This window comes from Oncorhynchus tshawytscha, linkage group LG15 (genome assembly GCF_018296145.1).
Source record: "Oncorhynchus tshawytscha isolate Ot180627B linkage group LG15, Otsh_v2.0, whole genome shotgun sequence".
NCBI classification, from domain to species: domain Eukaryota; kingdom Metazoa; phylum Chordata; class Actinopteri; order Salmoniformes; family Salmonidae; genus Oncorhynchus; species Oncorhynchus tshawytscha.
In genome coordinates, this window is record NC_056443.1 from 29,146,965 (window position 1) to 29,165,883 (window position 18,919).

An 18,919-nucleotide genomic window follows, 5' to 3' on the forward strand; every position below is an offset into this window, starting at 1 on the left:
TTGGCCGGTAGGGATTTCCTTGTCTCACTGCGCACCAGCGACTCCTGTAGCGGGCCGGGCGCAGTGCACGCTAACCAAGGTCGCCAGGTGTTTCCTCCGACACATTGGTGCGGCTGACTTCCGGACTGGATGGCACTGTGTTCAGAAGCAGTGCGGCTTGGTAGGGTTGTGTTTCGGAGGACGCATGACTTTCGACCTTCGTCTCTCCTGAGCCCGTACGGGAGTTGTTGCGATGAGACATTATAGTAGTTACTAACAATTGGATACCATGAAATTGGGGAGAAAAGGGGGGTAAAAAAAAATTTTTTTTTTTAAAAGTCTCTAAAACTAAGAATCTATTCAAAGTGTAATATTTAATTCACACATAATTTGAATAATACTGTAACATTTGAAGTGAATGATTTTTTGATACAAGTGCAATTCAGCCAAAAAAGCGGGATTTGGTCATTTGTCCATTGCGGCCCCTACCTCAGGTGTATAGTAGAATTAGATGTGTATTATTTACACATTCATTCACAATACCTATGTATTTCGACGGTTTTAAAATTAATTAGAACATAATTAGCAAATGATTGCATTCTTCACAATGCATACAACTGCTACCTGGAGTCAACTGCATTGGATGATTCAACTGGTGCTACTTTTCATATAACTGCAGGACTCACATTCAAATCAAAACAACTTATTTTTGTAAAAAAAAAAATCTTTATGTACATTCTGCTTTTAGTGGGGAAATACAAACGTTACTAAGCGATCAGTTGACACACGAGACAGATATCGAACAGAGAAGCTAAATGTCTGCACTTTCACAGTCCCACGATTGCGGGCCATAACCGAAATGCATCGTGAGTCGAAACAAAGATAATCTCGTGCTCGGGTTGACCGTTGCGATACCTGAAAAAAGAGCATACCAAATAGTAACATAGTCACCCACAAGATGCATTTAAGTTCTACGGCACGCATTCTCCTCTATTTGATCAACAAGCTTGATGGGCATCAGTCTTATCAATCTACGTCAAGACAGAAAACCTGACGTTTTCTAGGACGTTACCTAGGAAATAAACTATCAAAACACCCAGTGTTTACATTAATACTAGTTCCCTGGGAACTTAATCACGCTAACCTATGAAAGCTAAATCAGGTCTCACCTGGACAGGAGGAAGAAAGGTTAGTAAGCATATCGCGCCCGCTCGGCGTAGGGGTCCCGCGGGATGTCGTAAGCCGATCTTCTGGGGAGGGAGGGCACCGGGGAGAGGCGCGCGCGCTCGTACGCCTCGGTAGGTATTCGCCGGAATGGGCTCCGGTCGCGGGAGTAGGATGAGGAGAGGGGGGTTGGTGGAGAAGGGAGAGGACAGCGCTCGTATAGGTCGGGGCTAGAGGGAGGCAGGCGCTCCCTCATTATGGCCGAGGAGGAAGGGAACGGTGGGCTGGGCAAAGGAACAGACCGGCGCTCTTCGAAATAACTGGCTCCATACGGGCGAGCCCGGTACTTCTCGTAGAAGTCCACGGCACCATACGGATCACGGTCCTCATACGATGACCGGCGCACAGGGTAGGCTGGGACCACGCCGTGGCTCCAGCTGCTGCCTCCGTACGCTGCCTCACTGGCATACACCCGTGCCATGCTATGTTCGGCGGCGCTCATTCCGTAACCCGGCGGAAGCCCGTAACTCAATGTGCTTTCATAGCCTGCACCCCTGCCGTACCCGGGCACATCGCCAAAGCCGTGCGCGGCAGAATAGCTTCCACTGTAAACTGGATCACTGCCACTGTAACCTGGAACGCCGACATTCAAGCCCCGGTGATAACCGCAGCCACCGCCGAACCTAGGGTCAGAGCTTGGCTCGGCACCCTCTCTGTAGTTGCCCGAAGTGTCGAGCGGGCACTCTTTGGACCAGTGGCCTTCCTGCCCGCACCGATAACAACCTGTCCTCTCTCCCATCCCCGGCGTAGTACGCAGGCGGCTAGTCGAAAGCTTCACGCTCATCAGTTTGCCTTAAAAAAGAAAAACGCAAGAGTTTACCACGATACAACAAACTGTTCCATCTATGCACATGCTCTAAGGAATCAGATAAAAGCCAGGCATGAATTAGAACACCACCCTCATAATATTCATCTTGGAACTCCTCTGAAAGTGAACTCCGACAACTGTTCCACGTTCTAGGCATATGAATAAGTTACCTTCTTATTTATCACCACTCATCAATATTTGAATTATAATTCCTAAAACCAGGTTTCAAGCATGGATTACACTCGAGTCCCATGCGATTTCCACAGAGTTGGGTATGGCTGCCTTTTCCTGTTACGCTCCTTGCCTATGGAATAGGCTGCAGACTAAACTTAAACGTGAGAATCATTTTAAATATTTATTGGGGCATTTTTATTTTTGTATTGCTTGTAACGGTTTCGGGTAATGCACGTTATTGTGCTGTTAGTAGAATAACCTGTGTGTAAATAAAATCTGTTGCTGTATTTGTAATTTTTTTATCATCTGTGATCGTTTTGTTTGTCTTGTGTAGTTTTTTTAATCATTGTACCTAAACTGTATGTGTAAACATGTATACGTAGGGCCCAGCTGTAAAAGAGACCTTGGTCTCAGTCTGTGTTCCCAGTTGAAATAAAGGTATAATAATGCAGGCAAAGCTAGAGTCCACACACTGGCCTGAAGTTGGGGGAAATGTGGACAACGTGTTGGATGTATTTTGAGACAGTGCTTGACTGTCCCTTACTCTTTCACCACTTACATTTATCCATGAGTTACCCACCAGTTGTGTTAGTGGATAGAACTCATTCTAATTACCAGGGGGATACCTACACCACACCGGCAACTGACCAACCAAGCCCTGTGTGAGTTCACCTTGGAAGGCTGTGTTGTCCAGCCCACTGATGGCCTCCATGGCATCCTCCATACGCTCCAAGTGGACAAAGGCGTAGTCCTTCACTATGTCACACTCCACCACAGGGCCGTACTCCTCAAACTTTGCCCGCATCTCTTGGTTGGTGCAGCTGCTGTTGATATTGCCCACGTGCAGCTTGGTGGTTGACTTTGGTCTGCCGCGGCTCATCTCCACGTTCATCTGCTCCCCGTTGAGCTCATAGTGGTGGAGGTTCTTGATGGCCTCCTCCGCTTCAGCTTTATCCTTCATGTGCACAAACCCAAAGTTCTTGACGATGTCACACTCAGAGACCTTTCCATACTGGGAGAAGAGGGAGCGCAGCTCCTCTGCCATGGTGTCTGGAGACAAGTTCCCAATGAAGATTTTCACCATGGTGATGATCCCACTTTAGTATATGAACAATGGAAGAGGATTAGACATAGGAAATAATTTGATATAAAAAAATTGGCTCAGGGAGTCTTATGAACTTAAAAGTATATTGAGTAACCTATTAAAATATCAAATGTTTGATCAATAACGCTAGTGTCTTAGGACTCTCTGTATGCATCGTCGTCGGCATGTGTTTTGTCCTAATATATATATTATCCCAGCCCCGAATGAGTTTTTTTCTTAGGTAGGGCCGTCGATGTAAATACAAATGTGTTCTTCACGGACATGCCTAATAAAATAAAAATGCACTGTGCGGTGTAAGTGGATGCACTGGGTCATAAGTAGGAGGACAAGTTATTAACCAATCACAATGCTGTTTTTGCAACAGAGGTTATGCTTAACTGAACAAACTGTACATTGCCCATTCATTCAGCTCGCGAACCAACATTAACAATTTCAGCGACCAGCATATTTTTGCACGTGTACTCGTTTGGAACGTGCATGAGAACTAGCGACACTACTGCAGACAAGCTAGTAATTGCCTTTTGTGGCAACGCTAGCAAGTTGTGTCGTCTGTGTCTGCATGCACAACGAGCATGCTACGCTAACAATAGATCCGAAACGCGTTGCATGACGGTCATATGATTTTACATAGTTGTATTTAATATTTGTGCTGGTTGCAACGGCAATGCCTAACATAAAATAAATGGATAGCTAGCTAGATTAAATGTTCTATGTTCCTTCGTACCTTTCACGATGGACTCACTGGGTTGATGCCACCAATTTCCGAAGGGCTGAAATGGCTCCTCTCTGCCGGCGTTTGCTACCTACGGCATCTCTATCCAGCCCCCCACAAGGCAAAACCAGATCGGGTTTCAAAATCGGACCTGTTGATTGGCCGAATGGACAATTACTTTAATTTTCTTGATTTAGTACCCATCATCAGGTTTTAATAAGTATCATCTGAAAAGTATTGTCAATGCATTATCAAGTATAGATGTGGGAAAAAGTCCGGATGTCTCAAGAGAGGATAAATACAAATAGGATTCTCACCAAAATACATTTTGGTTTATTAAAAAATAAAATGCATAAAACGTACACGCTTTGACTGTAGGAAATATACAAACTACAACAATTCCCATAAGAACTGAGCAGACAGACGCTCTGTTTAGACAGGACGCCCAATTCTGATATTTTTTCCACAAATTTGTCTTTTGACCAATCACAGATCTTTTCGTATATCAGAATAGGGCTGCCCATCTCAACGCAGACTAAGGCACCCCAAGAAAGTGATCAGACTAGAGCCCATTATATCTCAATGGTAATGTCATGTAAGTAAGCATTTCACCGTAAGGTCTACACTTGTTGTATTCGGCGCACGTGACAAAGTTTGATTTGATAGCAATGCCAGTTATGCTTATGTTATTTACTGTATTCAACATGTTTATGTCTAGAAATAAATATTACATTAATAGAGGAAAATTTTGGATTATTAAAGCTTGGGTTGTTAGAAACAATATTTAGAGTGTTGAAACACGCCTCTTAAATCTGAATTTCAGACTGGACCATCCTAATCATGCAAAAATAGTTACTCTTGGAAGTGTATTAAGCATGCACTGTTCCAATGGGTACCAACCGATTGCTTCTTTTTGGTTAGGAAACGCACGTACTGTTTTTAACCCTGCAAATACACCCAAAATAATTCTAAAGCTGGAATGTTGTCTTGGGATAATGACAATGTTGTGACAGATGATATTAACCAAAGAATGATCGAGGCCTCTAGTGGCCAAAAGCTGTACTGGCATGGGCAGCACCAGAGGGCATCCACCATTTTAATATAGACAACTGGGTGGGACTTCCAACTTCATTGGTTGATCCCTCCTGGTGACCCCGCTGGGAGTCATGTCCAACCAGGTCATCAGGAGGGAACAGCCAATTGTGAAGAGAATTGACTACCTCAAAATGGAGGTCTCTATGGCGCTACCCATGCAGCCACAAATGCTATAATGGCACAGATGCAAAGATGAGTCCTCTATCTCAATGATATTAACTCAAGATAGCCTAAGCAGTAGGACAACAGGATCTCTTATACACTTTGAACATCCTCCTTTAACAAAATGAAAGCGTTCTAAAATCCAGTGGATGAATTTCACAGATTGTTCTGGGGAATATTCATACCCACCTACTCTTAGGGGGGGGGGGGATTTAAATAAGGAAAAAAATGTTAAATGACTACTGAGCTATACATGGAATGAAGTTAAATTAATAGTTGAACAAACCAATTAAACGAAAACGAGATTTCTCAAAAAGGATAAATATTTCTCTAAACTACGGTCACCTCAATCCGACAAATAAAAAATGTGGCAAATTCAGAGGCCAATTTGCTTTGACGATATTAAATCACAAGGGGGAGAGGAAAAAACACGTTTAAAATCCCCCCCACAAAAAACAAGACCCACACAAACTAACAAAGCGATTTGAAAGCCGGTATAATTAAGCTAGTATTAACATCAAACTGTAGAAATGCCACACTGGTGGTTTTCGATAGCAAACAGGCTCTGTAACTGACAACTAAAATAAAGGAAGAATGTGGAGTGGTGTGGGATTGATTGGTTAGTTGAGAGGATTATTCGTCTGCCGGCACCGGTGCCAGGAAGATGCACACGCCAATTTCCGTCCGCGTCACTCTCGCGTCACCACATTCCGAGTCGCGAAAGGTTTGTTTGCGGCACAGCTCGATGGAACCATGCAGCTGGGAGGAGGAATGGTAGCAAAGGAAAAGTCCGGCATTTCATACACACCTAGAAAAAGAGCAGAGCATTCGCTTTTGAGAAATGGGATGGTGTCTCCCGGTTTAAAAAGCACTGTGTGTGGGGTCTTAGTTCTTGTTCTTCATTGAAGAAATATAAAGATGAACACGAGTCTACAGTATCCCAGTCCCCACTGTAACATCAAGTACCTGTTTTACAATAAATGGAACGCACCATTCCAGAACACACTCACCCACAGGAATGGGTTAGTATTCCTAGTTGGTTGGCTCACCTTGACAGTGTGTGGCTCAGTAAGCATAGCGTGCCCGATCGGTGTAGGGGTCCCTGGCCCGCGGGACGGCATACGAAGAGCTTCTGGAGGACGACACCGGGGACAGCCGCGAGCGCTCGTAACCATAGCTGTCAGAGGCGACGGCCACTCGTCTGATCGGGCTGCGGTCTCGCAAGTAGTACGAGGCGGCCGTCGAGGGTGGTAGCGGGCGGCGCTCGTACGGGTCGATACTAGAGGAGAGCCTTGAGAGGGAGGAAGAGGGGGGAGGGGGAGGTGGGATATAGCCGAGGCGGCGCTCTTCAAAATAGCTTGAGCCGTATGGCCGTGCTCTGTACTTCTCGTAATAGTCAACGCTGCTGTAGTGGTCTCGCTCGTAGGCCGATGCCCTCTCAGGATAGGAGCTCGGAAGCCTGCCACTGTACCGATCCCTGGCATCTGCGCTGTACTCCCGAGCAGAGCCATAGCTAGGCCTACGGCTCAGAGGGGGAGGCCCCCCCAGGTAACTGGACGCTCTGCTATACCCTAGCCCGCCCATGTAGTCGGATGCCGCAGCCCTGGGGGGCATCCCGTAGCCACTAGGGTATCCACCGCCACCCCTGCTGAAACCCCGTGGGAAGCCCCTGCCGCGGCCCCTCATTGGGCCACCCCCGGATCGGTCATCGCGGTCACTGTAGCTACCGCCATTCTGACCGCCGTTAGGGCAGTCTTTCGACCAGTGACCCTGTTTCCCACAGACATAGCAGCCGGTTTGAGCTCCCATTCCCGGGACCGTGCGCAGGCGACTGGTGGACAGTTGTACGCTCATCAGCTTGCCTTTTGAGGAGAGAGAAGAGACGCATGAGACGGTAGACTTCTGATACGCTCCACTGCTTCTTAACGACTAAAGTTATTTTCTTATTGCAAATACTTATATATTAGCATCAATTGGTTCACCTGCACTGTTACGTTGAAACCGAATAAAAGAACCACGGAAAAGACTCAACCTTATTGCCGTTACTTATTAATTGACCTCAGAATTAAACCAAAATGCTATTCAGCACCACGCTACGATCTTTATGCCATCTAAAAAGGAAGTGTATTCTGTAACTACAGAGAGCACAGACTATCTGCTCTCTTCTGCCTGCGGGTTCACCTTGGAAGGCTGTGTTGTCCAGCCCACTGATGGCCTCCATGGCATCATCCACAGACTCCATGTGGACAAAGGCGTAGTCCTTCACTATGTCAGCCTCAACCACAGGGCCGTAAGCCTCAAACTTGGTCTTCAGCTCCTCATTGGTGCAACCCTCTGGGATGTTACTGACATGCAGCTTGGTGGTTGACTTTGGTCTGCCGCGGCTCATCTCCACGTTCATCTGAGCCCCGTTGAGCTCATAGTGGTGGAGGTTCTTGATGGCCTCCTCCGCTTCGGCTTTATCCTTCATGTGCACAAAGCCAAAGTTCTTGACAATATCACACTCAGAGATCTTTCCATACTCGGAGAAGAGAGTGCGTAGCTCGTCCTGCGTGGTGCCTGAGGCAAGATTGCCAATGAAGATTTTCACCATCTTCAAATCAGAATGCTGTTATTCCTGGAAGGGGAGATAAGCAGTTTGTTTACCAAGTATATATCAAATATTTTTAGATTTCATTAAAGAACCACGTGTAGACTTAGCCTTGCAAGACAGACAACTTTCAAAAGTAGTATGATATTATAAGCGTTATTTAATACGTTAAGAGAATAATACGTCAGCAAGTTAAAGGACGTAACATTAGCTAGTTAGCTAACGTCACTTCCGCAGCTAGCTGACCAGGCCAACTAGCAAACAGTTGTTTAACATTGATGACTTGCCATTTAATAATTCATGGCTAGCTATCAAGATTATATATAAATATTAATCTAGCTTCAGAGGTTGCATCTAAAGTTGAATTTACCGCACTTTAGCCAGCTAACGTTGGTTAGCTTGCTATGCTCAAAGCTAACTGTTTTAACTACAATTTAAATATATATATTTAGCTAAATCATGTGATTGAAAACTGGCTTACATTGGGCGATAGTCTGAAACCTCCAACTGATATTCAAATGGTGCTGATAACCTAGCCAGCTAAGTTAGTTTGGTAGCCATTTGCGTTAGTTAGTATGCTAACGTTACCGCTGATACTACAGTAGTTTTAGGAAGAAACGTTAGCACGGTATGGTGCTAGCGTACCTAACTCGTTCCTACTTTTGGTCAAACAAACACGCCATGATAATATCGTACAGAATACCTTACTCCAAACACTAACAACTTGTTAAATAAAATGCACCAATAAATTAAATGTCCTCACCTGAACTATGAATTCAGCCGCCAATGAATGACTTCTGAAATGGCGTCGTGATGATTTTTCACCTTCTTCTTCTGTGGAATTATGGCGGTCCGCAAACATACCTTAGCACCAAAGACATAACAATGAGACAGATATTTCACCGGATGTATAAATCTCAAGCATCCGCTCGGCTTTTCCACTCACAACCACTTCTAAATTTGGTAGTGAGAATATGAGACGAGATGGATTTTTACCGATATTCTGCAAATGTTCTCATCGATGAAACATTTGATCACAATACAGTTTTCTGTTGCCAAAACTATATCTGTGCACTATGTTTTGTAGACTTTACCCTTTGCCAAAGTTGTTTTTTAAATTGCGTGGTTTAGATGTATGCTAAAACGCGCCAACTATCTTATAGTAATGGTGAAATGGTAACGGTATCTTTGTGTGCCTCTAGTAAGGTTCTTCTTCTTTGATGTTTAACTTCGGTTGGCATCCAATACATATTGCATTACCGCCACATACTAGATTGGAGTACAACTCTCCTATGCTTCCCTTGAAAAAATAAACAAATACCCTACCATCTAACGCTACACTCACAAAATAAAAAGAACACTCACCTACTCCACAATGTAAATCTATTTAGTCCTACCTCATGCCAACAACCTGAAAGGATGGGACATCACCACTTAACACACCCTGTAACTCTTCTGACGTCAAGTCTCATTCACTCAAATATAGTTGAAGTTGGAAGTTTACATACACTTAGGTTGGAGTCATTAAAACTCGTTTTTCAACCACTCCACAAATTTCTTGCTAACAAACTATAGGTTTGGCAAGTCGGTTAGGACATGTACATTATGCATGACACAAATCATTTTTCCAACATTTGTTTACAGACAGATTATTTCACTTATAATTCACAATATCCCAATTCCAGTGGGGCAGAAGTTTACATACACTAAATTGACTGTGCCTTTAAAAAGCTTGGAAAATTCCAGAAAATGATATCATGGCTTTAGAAGCTTCTGATAGGCTAATTTACATAATTTGAATCATTTGGATGTGTACCTGTGGATGTATTTCAAGGCCATACCTTCAAACTCAGTGCCTCTTTGCTTGACATGATGGGAAAATCAAAAAGAAATCAGCCAAGACCTCAGACAAAAATTGTAAACCTCCACAAGTCTGGTTCATCCTTGGGAGCATTTTCCAAACGACCGAAGTCATTTCTACAAACACTAATAGGCAAGTATAAACACCATGGGACCACACAGCCGTCACACCGCTCAGGAAGGAGACGAGTTCTGTCTCCTAGAGATGAATGTACTTTGGTGCAAAAAGTGCAAATCAATCCAGAACAACAGCAAAGGACCTTGTAAAGATGCTGAAGGAAACAGGTACAAAAGTATCTATATCCACTGTAAAACGAGTCCTATATCGACATACCCTGAAAGGCCGCTCAGCAAGGAAGAAGCCACTGCTCCAAAACCGCCATTAAAAAAGCCAGACAACGGTTTTCAACTGCACATGGGGACAAAGATTGTACTTTTTGGAGAAATGTCCAATGGTCCAATGAAATAAAAATATACCTGTTTGACCATAATGACCATCGTTATGTTTGGAGGAAAAAGGGGAGGCTAGTAAGCCGAGGAACACCATCCCATCCATGAAGCACGGGGGTGGCAGCATCATGTTGTGTGGGTGCTTTGCTGCAGGAAGGACTGGTGCACTTCACAAAATAGAAAAACATTGTGGGAAGCTTGTGGAAGGCTACCCAAAACGTTTGACCCAGGTTAAACAATTTAAAGGCAATGCTACCAAATACTAATTGAGTGTATGTAAACTTCTGACACACTGGGAATGTAATGAAAGAAATAAAAGCAGAAATAAATCATTCTCAAATATTATTGTCACATAGTTGACGCTGGAGAGGCGAAGCAGGTACGGGGAGTCAAACATTTAATAAGGAACGGACATGGAAAGAGACAGGAACAGCATCAGCACACGGGTAACAAAGACAAAAACAATGAATGCATCAGCAGGGAACAGAGCAGAGGAACTGACAAATATAGGAGAAGTAATAAACAGGTGATGAGTGAGTCCAGGTGAGTCCAATATCGCTGATGCGCTTGACGAGAGAAGGCAGGTGTGCGTAATTGATGATGGCAGGAGTGCGTGATGCAGGGCAGCCTGGCGCCCTCGAGCGCCAGGGGGGAAGAGCGGGAGCAGCCGTGGCAATTATTCTGACATTTCACATTCTTAAAATAAAGTGGTGATCCTAACTGACCTAAGACAGGGAATTTTTACTTGGATTAAATGTCATTAATTGTGAAAAACTGAGTTGAAATGTATTTGGCTAAGGTGTATGTAAACTTCCGACTTCAACTGTAACTGTAACACTACATGACCAAAAGTATGTGGACACCTGCTCGTCGAATATCTCATGGGCTTTAATATGGAGTTGGTCCCTCCTTTGCTGTTACAACAGCCTCCACTCTTCTGGGAAGGCTTTCCACTAGATGTTGGAACATTGCTGCGGGGACTTGCTTCCATTCAGCTACAAGAGCATTAGTGAGGTTGGGCACTGATGTTGGGCTATTATGCCTGGCTTGCAGTCGGCATTCCAGTTCACCCCAAAGGTGTTCAATGGGGTTGAGGTCAGGGTTCTATGCAGGCCAGTCAAATTCTTCCACACTGATCTCGACAAACCATTTCTGTATGGACATTGCTTTGTGCATGGTGGCATTGTCATGCTAAAACAGGAAAGGGCCTTCCCCAAACTGTTGCCACAAAGTCGGAAGCAAAGAATTGTTTAGGATGTAGCGTTAAGATTTCCCTTCACTGGAACTAAGGGACCTAGCCCGAACCATGAAAACAGCCCCAGGCCATTATTCCTCCTCCACCAAACTTTACAGTTGGCACTATGCATTCGGGCAGGTAGCGTTCTTTTGGCATCTGCCAAACCCACATCCGTCCATCGGACTGCCAGATGGTGAAGCATGATTCATCACTCTAGAGAACGCGTTTCAACTGCTCCAAAGTCCAATGGCGGCAAGCTTTACACAACTCCAGCCAAAGCTTGACATTGTGCATGGTGATCTTAGGCTTGTGTGAGGCTGATTGACCATGGAAACCCATTTCATGAAGCTCCCAACGAATAGTTATTGTGCTGACGTTGCTTCCAGAGGCAGTTTGGGACTTGGTAGTGAGTGTTGCAACCGAGGACAGACGATTACAACGCACTACGCACTTCAGCACTCAGTGGTCCCATTCTGTGAGCTTGTGTGGCCTACCACTTCGTGGCGGAGCCGTTGTTGCTCCTAGACATTTCAACTTCACAATAACATCACTTACAGTTGTCCGGGGCAACTCTAGCAGGGCAGAACATTTGCGAACTGACTTGTTGTAAAGGTGGCATCCTATGACGGTGCCACATTGAAAGTCACTGAGCTCTTCAGTAAGGCCATTCTACAGCCAATGTTTGTCTATGGAGATTGCATGGCTGTGTGTTCGATTTTACGCACCTGTCAGCAACCGGTGTGGCTGAAATAGTCGAATACACAAATTTGAAGGGGTGTCCACATACATTTGTGTGTATATACTGTATATTCATTGCGGGAAAGGGGAGAGTTAAAAACATAATATACAATACAAAAATAAAATAAATCCCCCAAATCTCCACCCCACTCCTTCAGTGATAATCTAAATCACATCCCTACACAGGCTCATGTGTCTGTGTTGAACAAACATTAATCGACAGGATTCCTTGTAATGCTCCAAAAAACGTTCAGCCGCACTCACAACGATGCCTATTTTCTCAGATTTCTTCTTTTTTTGCGCTGTGCAGTTTATAACCAATGCAATAAACGATACTAAGTCCACCTTTTTAACATGCAACGTGCCAGGGTCCTATTGGCGAGTAACATTTACTGATGTCTCTAATCCAGCTACCATGGTTTCTTCAACTTTACTCCCTTCTTCCACTCTTCTTACCCCCTCCGGATAGGAGATGCTGAACAGCCCTTATTCTTGTCACCTCGGTCTCCTTCACCCTAACAGGGCACTTCATGAATTCTGGTACATGCTCACCACCACAATTGCAGCATTTTGCCTCTACTGTCATATGATAATCCTCCCGTCTACATACACTTGACAAATGTCCGATAGTACATTTATCACACTGCAAGAGGTTTGGGCATGAAGCTCTAACAGGATATCACACATAACCCAAATATACGTACAAAGGGCAAAGACTCTTCAAATAACAAAATAATGGGCTTCCTCACTCCATTCACCATACGGATCAGTCGGCGTGCACCAACCACTGGGCTTCCTCACTCCATTCACCATACGGATCAGTCGGCGTGCACCAACCACTGGGCTTCCTCACTCCATTCACCATACGGATCAGTCGGCGTGCACCAACCACTGGGCTTCGGCGTGCACCAACCACTGGGCTTCACTCCATTCACCATACGGATCAGTCGGCGTGCACCAACCACTGGGCTTCCTCACACCATTCGGATCAGTCGGCGTGCACCAACCACTGGGCTTCCTCACTCCATTCACCATACGGATCAGTCGGCGTGCACCAACCACTGGGCTTCCTCACACCATTCGGATCAGTCGGCGTGCACCAACCACTGGGCTTCCTCACTCCATTTGGATCAGTCGGCGTGCACCAACCACTGGGCTTCCTCACCTCCATTCACCATACGGATCAGTCGGCGTGCACCAACCACTGGGCTTCCTCACACCATTCACCATACGGATCAGTCGGCGTGCACCAACCACTGGGCTTCCTCACACCATTCACCATACGGATCAGTCGGCGTGAACTAACCACTGGGCTTCCTCACACCATCCACCATACGGATCAGTCGGCGTGCACCAACCACTGGGCTGCCTCACACCATTCACCATACGGATCAGTTGGCGTGCACCAACCACTGGGCTTCCTCACACCATTCACCATACGGATCAGTCAGCGTGCACCAACCACTGGGCTTCCTCACACCATCCACCATACGGATCAGTCAGCGTGCACCAACCACTGGGCTTCCTCACACCATCCACCATACGGATCAGTCGGCGTGCACCAACCACTGGGCTTCCTCACACCATCCACCATACGGATCAGTCGGCGTGCACCAACCACTGACTCTTTTTCTTTAGTTACATCATGTGCATTCTCTTCTAGCGCCACTCCAACCCCTTTGATAGGTGTCCTGCTTCACAGATCCACACACGACACATTCCAATCCGATATCTTTTTCAGGTGCTAAGCACGCACCTTCTGCTGCCACAGCCTGTCATTTGAAATGGGAGCAAATTATTCGTAGCGGGCAAAATAAGCAAGGAGGTGGGCAGAGCCAAGCACGAGCTAGCAAGAGCCTATTGGCGAGTTCTAGAATTTATTTGCATATTTCCGTTAGGGAACGCCTACTATGTAAAGTGAGCGTGTACAATAACTCACCATTGCACTCCTAAACAACGCCGTTTTTAAAAACTTTGGCAAATGGGAAAGTCTACCAACTCGTTTTGGGAAACAGAAAACTGTATTGAGATCAAATGTTTAATCAATGAGAAAATTAGCAGAATGTCGGACAAAAACCATTTAGCTCCATCTTCTCCCATTGCCGGCCACTGGGCTTCCTCTAACCCTACACCCATTAAAACATCACCACTAATTCCACCACTTTGTCCCTATCTGATCCTTCACCAGGCCAGCAGCCTGGGAGGATGGGACACTATGGTTCGAAACATCTTGTAAGTATTCTGCAGTAAAATCTAGTACACCCAAGTGCTTCTCCGCAGATGCCACATCTATTTTCTGGAGAAGCCCCTGAAGGAGTGTGCAGCTCGGGGCTCAATGTGGGCAAACACGTTTAACCCGAAACCTTCCCGTCTCCTTCAAGGTCACCCAAGTTGAGGTTCAATGTCAACGAAAGTGAATCTTAATCGAACCTAACCTACATGGATAAAAACATAAACCATGGAAGTAAGTGAGACTGTCATTATGCATAATGTACTTTGTAATACTCATGTTATACCAGTGCAGTGGTATATCTTTATATAACCAACTACCTCATCGATGTTAGCATAGTGTTAATTAGAACCCATTTGCACGTGAGCTAGCTAATTGCTTACAATGAGGGAATCTTATTTGGACAAATTTGCCTGCTTGAACAGTAAGCCTAAGTTGACATGTACAATTATGTAATCAATTTGATCGTTGATTTTCTGTGCTTCGTCAATGTATGCCTTGTTGTGTTTGGCAGGCTCTAAATGTGTATCGTTGATGCCGACGGCCATTCCCTAAGTTACACATAGCGAGTCTACACAGCCTACACATAGTATATACAATAATGAAATTAAATGTCTATTGCTTATTTTACGCCTTTCTAATTATCATGCCTTTTATGTCTATGCTTATTTTCTTTGATGTATAGAGACACGTTAGTATGTTATTGGAGGGTGAAATGTTATTGAAGTATGTTATTGAAGTCCCAAAATTAAAAAATGCATCAGCAGTCAAGTTCATCACTGCCCCTTCTACACATAAGGCTGAACAATATATGGTCAACAACCACATCAAAGGTCAACAACCACATCAAAGGTCAACAACCACATCAAAGGTCAACAACCACATCAAAGGTCAACAACCACATCAAAGGTCAACAACCACATCAAAGGTCAAGCTTCAGTGAGGCACAGAGGTAATATTTCTTTCTTTGTTTATTGAATATATTTGACGTTCACGTTTTTTGATTTGCCCAGTTTTTTCAGTGACATCGGTGTGTTTAATTAAGTTGTATAACTTGTTACTTTACTGTTATTCCTCTCTTTCAGAGTTCACGATCATAACGTGTGGCTTCAGTTGTTGAAATGCGACACACTTTCATTGTTGCTATTGCTACGGCAACAATAATCAACAGAGCACAGTTTCTGAAGCACCTGACATACCATCAGCATCCAGTGGCCCCTCAAGAGCACCCAGAGGCCCTTAAACAGTGGCCCCTCAAGAGCACCCAGAGGCCTTCAAACAGCAGCCAGTCGCCCCTCAAGAGCACCCAGAGGCCCTTAAACAGTGGCCAGTGGCCCCTTAAGAGCTCCCAAAGGCCCTTAAACAGTCCCCAGAGGCCCCTCAAGAGCACCCAGAGGCCCTTGAACAGTCCCCAGAGGGACTGTGTTATGTGTTATGTTGTTTAGTAAAGATGACATAGAAGTCACCCGAGTCTCTGATCTCTGTACTGGAGCTGGTATAACTTAATGTAAAAAGCACATTCAGCTTGTCTGTATGGTATATTCTGTCTCCATTCTCATGAGGAAAGTAAATAGCATTATAAATCAGGATAGGTAGTAACTGGATATATATGCTCAATTAAATAATATAATTACAAAGCTATAACATTTATCACCACAATTGTAACAGTACATGACATACATAACAAGTATGTTGTTCAATGCAACAATATCAGTGGCTTGTCTCAAATATAGCATGAAGCAAAAAGTGTTACAACACGTGCTGGTACCACTTTATGTAATATTTCTTACGATCTTCAAAAATGAAATATGTTTGTGTTCAACGTGTGCCTTGCACAAACGTGTGTGTTTGTATTCAGTGTGTGACTGTCAAACCTCAGATGGACAAAAAAAAACACTGGTGGGCGGGGTCAAATGTGGGAGGAGTCCCCACATTGAACCAGGCACCAAACTGCACGCTGTGATTGACGTTCCGTTTATGCAGTACAGTTGATAACCATGGCTATGAACGCTAAGACGCCAACCTTAGTAAAACATATCTCATTCTTTAGTATCATGGCATTTGCATATTTTATTTGTGCATGCTGCCACCTACTGTGCAGTGGTGTGTTGTCGATAACATGTCGATAGCATTTTGTGATACAAAAATAAGGGGAAAGGGAAAAAATCTCCACCAACTAACCCTACATCTATACAGCACTACTACATACCACCAACTAACCCTACATCTATACAGCACTACTACATACCACCAACTAACCCTACATCTATACAGCACTACTACATACCACCAACAAACCCTACATCTACTGCATATAGCACTACTACATACCACCAACTAACCCTACATCTATATAGAGCTACTACATACCACAACTAACCCTACATCTATACAGCACCACTACATACCACCAACTAACCCTACATCTATACAGCACCACTACATACCACCAACTAACCCTACATCTATACAGCACCACTACATACCACCAACTAACCCTACATCTATATAGAGCTACTACATACCACCGACTAACCCTACATCTATACAGCACTACTACATACCACCAACTAACCCTACATCTACTGCATATAGCACCACTACATACCACCAACTAACCCTACATCTATATAGAGCTACTACATACCACCAACTAACCCTACATCTATACAGAGCTACTACATACCACCAACTAACCCTAAATCTTCTGCATATAGCACTACTACATACCACCAACTAACCCTACATCTATATAGAGCTACTACATACCACCAACTAACCCTACATCTATACAGCACTACTACATACCACCAACAAACCCTACATCTATACAGAGCTACTACATACCACCAACTAACCCTACATCTATATAGAGCTACTACATACCACAAACTAACCCTACATCTATACAGCACTACTACATACCACCAACTAACCCTACATCTACTGCATATAGCACCACTACATACCACCAACTAACCCTACATCTATATAGAGCTACTACATACCACCAACTAACCCTACATCTATATAGAGCTACTACATACCACCAACTAACCCTACATCTATACAGCACTACTACATACCACCAACTAACCCTACATCTATACAGAGCTACTACATACCACCAACTAACCTAAATCTTCTGCATAGCACTACTACATACCACCAACTAACCCTACATCTATATAGAGCTACTACATACCACCAACTAACCCTACATCTATACAGCACTACTACATACCACCAACAAACCCTACATCTATACAGAGCTACTACATACCACCAACTAACCCTACATCTATATAGAGCTACTACATACCACCAACTAACCCTACATCTATATAGAGCTACTACATACCACCAACTAACCCTACATCTATACAGCACCACTACATACCACCAACTAAACATCTATACAGCACCACTACATCTAACCCTACATCTATATAGAGCTACTACATACCACCAACTAACCCTACATCTATATCATACCACCAACTAACCCTACATCTATACAGAGCTACTACATACCACCAACTAACCCTAAATCTTCTGCATAAGCACTACTACATACCACCAACTAACCCTACATCTATATAGAGCTACTACATACCACCAACTAACCCTACATCTATACAGCACTACTACATACCACCAACAAACCCTACATCTATACAGAGCTACTACATACCACCAACTAACCCTACATCTATATAGAGCTACTACATACCACCAACTAACCCTACATCTATACAGCACTACTACATACCACCAACTAACCCTACATCTACTGCATATAGCACCACTACATACCACCAACTAACCCTACATCTATATAGAGCTACTACATACCACCAACTAACCCTACATCTATATAGAGCTACTACATACCACCAACTAACCCTACATCTATACAGAGCTACTACATACCACCAACTAACCCTAAATCTTCTGCATATAGCACTACTACATACCACCAACTAACCCTACATCTATATAGAGCTACTACATACCACCAACTAACCCTACATCTATACAGCACTACTACATACCACCAACAAACCCTACATCTATACAGAGCTACTACATACCACCAACTAACCCTACATCTATATAAAGCTACTACATACCACCAACTAACCCTACATCTATATAGAGCTACTACATACCACCAACTAACCCTACATCTATACAGCACCACTACATACCACCAACTAACCCTACATCTATACAGCACCACTACATACCACCAACTAACCCTACATCTATATAGAGCTACTACATACCACCAACTAACCATACATCTATATAGAGCTACTACATACCACCAACTAACCCTACATCTATATAGCTACTACATACCACCAACTAACCCTACATCTATACAGCACCACTACATACCACCAACTAACCCTACATCTATACAGAGCTACTACATACCACCAACTAACCCTAAATCTTCTGCATATAGCACTACTACATACCACCAACTAACCCTACATCTATATAGAGCTACTACATACCACCAACTAACCCTACATCTATACAGCAC

At 44.1% G+C, this 18,919-nt stretch overlaps 1 protein-coding gene across 9 annotated transcripts; it reads right to left on the reverse strand.

Moving 5' to 3' along the window:
• LOC112214790 (RNA-binding protein 4.1) lies at positions 1 to 8,864 on the reverse strand. Of its 9 annotated transcripts, none has more exons than XM_042298406.1 (4): positions 8,846 to 8,864; positions 8,613 to 8,713; positions 7,441 to 7,876; positions 112 to 1,995 (listed from the first exon to the last, which is right to left on the reverse strand). In XM_042298406.1, exons 3-4 carry the CDS (start codon positions 7,850 to 7,852, stop codon positions 1,169 to 1,171), a joined length of 1,239 nt encoding a protein of 412 aa, XP_042154340.1. In that variant the 5' UTR covers positions 7,853 to 7,876; positions 8,613 to 8,713; positions 8,846 to 8,864; the 3' UTR covers positions 112 to 1,168. The 9 variants fall into 9 exon arrangements, with proteins under 9 accessions (XP_024229578.1, XP_042154340.1, XP_024229572.1 ...); XM_024373804.2 differs by lacking the exon at positions 8,846 to 8,864 and having other exon boundaries at positions 112 to 894; positions 1,149 to 1,995; positions 8,613 to 8,768; XM_042298407.1 differs by lacking the exons at positions 112 to 1,995; positions 8,846 to 8,864 and adding exons at positions 3,147 to 3,282; positions 4,015 to 4,153 and having other exon boundaries at positions 8,613 to 8,752.
• Positions 8,865 to 18,919: the final 10,055 nt, after the last annotated feature.

Bases quoted from the DNA above. Each gene is read 5' to 3' on its own strand.
- LOC112214790 (XM_042298406.1), bottom strand. From the start codon at position 7,852: ATGGTGAAAATCTTCATTGGCAATCTTGCCTCAGGCACCACGCAGGAC. The intron at 1,996-7,440 runs GTGAACCCGCAG...TTCTTTTTTAAG, and splicing joins GGACAACACAGCCTTCCAAG to GCAAACTGATGAGCGTGAAG.